At 56.0% G+C, this 861-nt stretch overlaps 1 protein-coding gene across 1 annotated transcript; it reads right to left on the bottom strand.

Moving 5' to 3' along the window:
* Positions 1-14: 14 nt before the first annotated feature.
* Positions 15-197, bottom strand: ACA1_356420 (uncharacterized protein; the record flags this gene model as incomplete). Its single annotated transcript, XM_004353964.1, has 1 exon — positions 15-197. A coding segment is annotated over one exon (183 nt), but the record flags the coding sequence as incomplete, so codon positions are not given.
* Positions 198-861: the final 664 nt, after the last annotated feature.

The following is an 861-nucleotide window of genomic DNA, read 5'->3' as shown; positions in this document are numbered from 1 at the left end:
ATCTTGCCCGCAACGCGACGGATCTCGTGCTGGATGATCTTGCGGGCGTCAGCGCTGGCGAGGGGCTTGAGCTCGCCCTTCTTGTTGGTCCTGGCCTGCTCAACGGCGGCCGCGAGATTCTTATCCGATTCAGCGAGCTGGACGAGCGAGCGGGCGGGGATCTTGCGGAGAAGCTCTTCGAGAGTGACGTTGCTCATGTTGTGTGTGAGGGAAGGGTGAGGTGGGTGTGCGACTGAGTGGTGGTCGATGAAAAGCGGGACAACTCCCACTCCGCGTTTTATGCTCCTTGGCCTGCTTCGCGCCAAAACCGTTTCGCGCCAAAATTCTTGGCGCCAAGACCACCCCAGACCCGGGTTCAGTTCACAAGAGCCGTTGTGGTGCTCGGGTAGCCGTTACGTTCGTTTCGTCTTGAGCTCACGAATTTTCCATTCTCTTTTTCGCCTGTTTGGCCCTCACTTCACCTGATTGGTCATGACATCGGAATGTGCCACACATTCATGTGGTTTTGCCCCCTTATTGTCTGGTTTAGTAGGCGTTTTACAAAGGGGGGCAGCCAAGGTCTCGGACGGGAAGAATGATCGGAATGTGCCACCGTTTCGCTCTTTTTCTCCGAAGTCGCCCACAAAGTACAGAGGTGCTTTATCAGCTGTCTTTTTGTTTCATCCATGAGCGCCCAACACACCTACATGACTTTCCCCTGTCGACACCAGTGCTGCACACACCTGGTGAACGGCCAGCGCCACAGGTACAAGACAGCACCAGCACGGGATGAGCACGAGCGCACCACCTACCACCACGCCTGCAAGGAAAGTGAGTGTGTGGTGTGCTTGTTGTGGGCAGATCAGCTCATCACACCAAGGA

The sequence above is a fragment of the Acanthamoeba castellanii genome (genome assembly GCF_000313135.1).
Source record: "Acanthamoeba castellanii str. Neff unplaced genomic scaffold scf7180000084731, whole genome shotgun sequence".
Classification (NCBI taxonomy): domain Eukaryota; phylum Discosea; order Longamoebia; family Acanthamoebidae; genus Acanthamoeba; species Acanthamoeba castellanii.
Note: the sequence above shows the minus strand (reverse complement) of the source record. Positions and strands in the feature narration are given on the sequence as shown.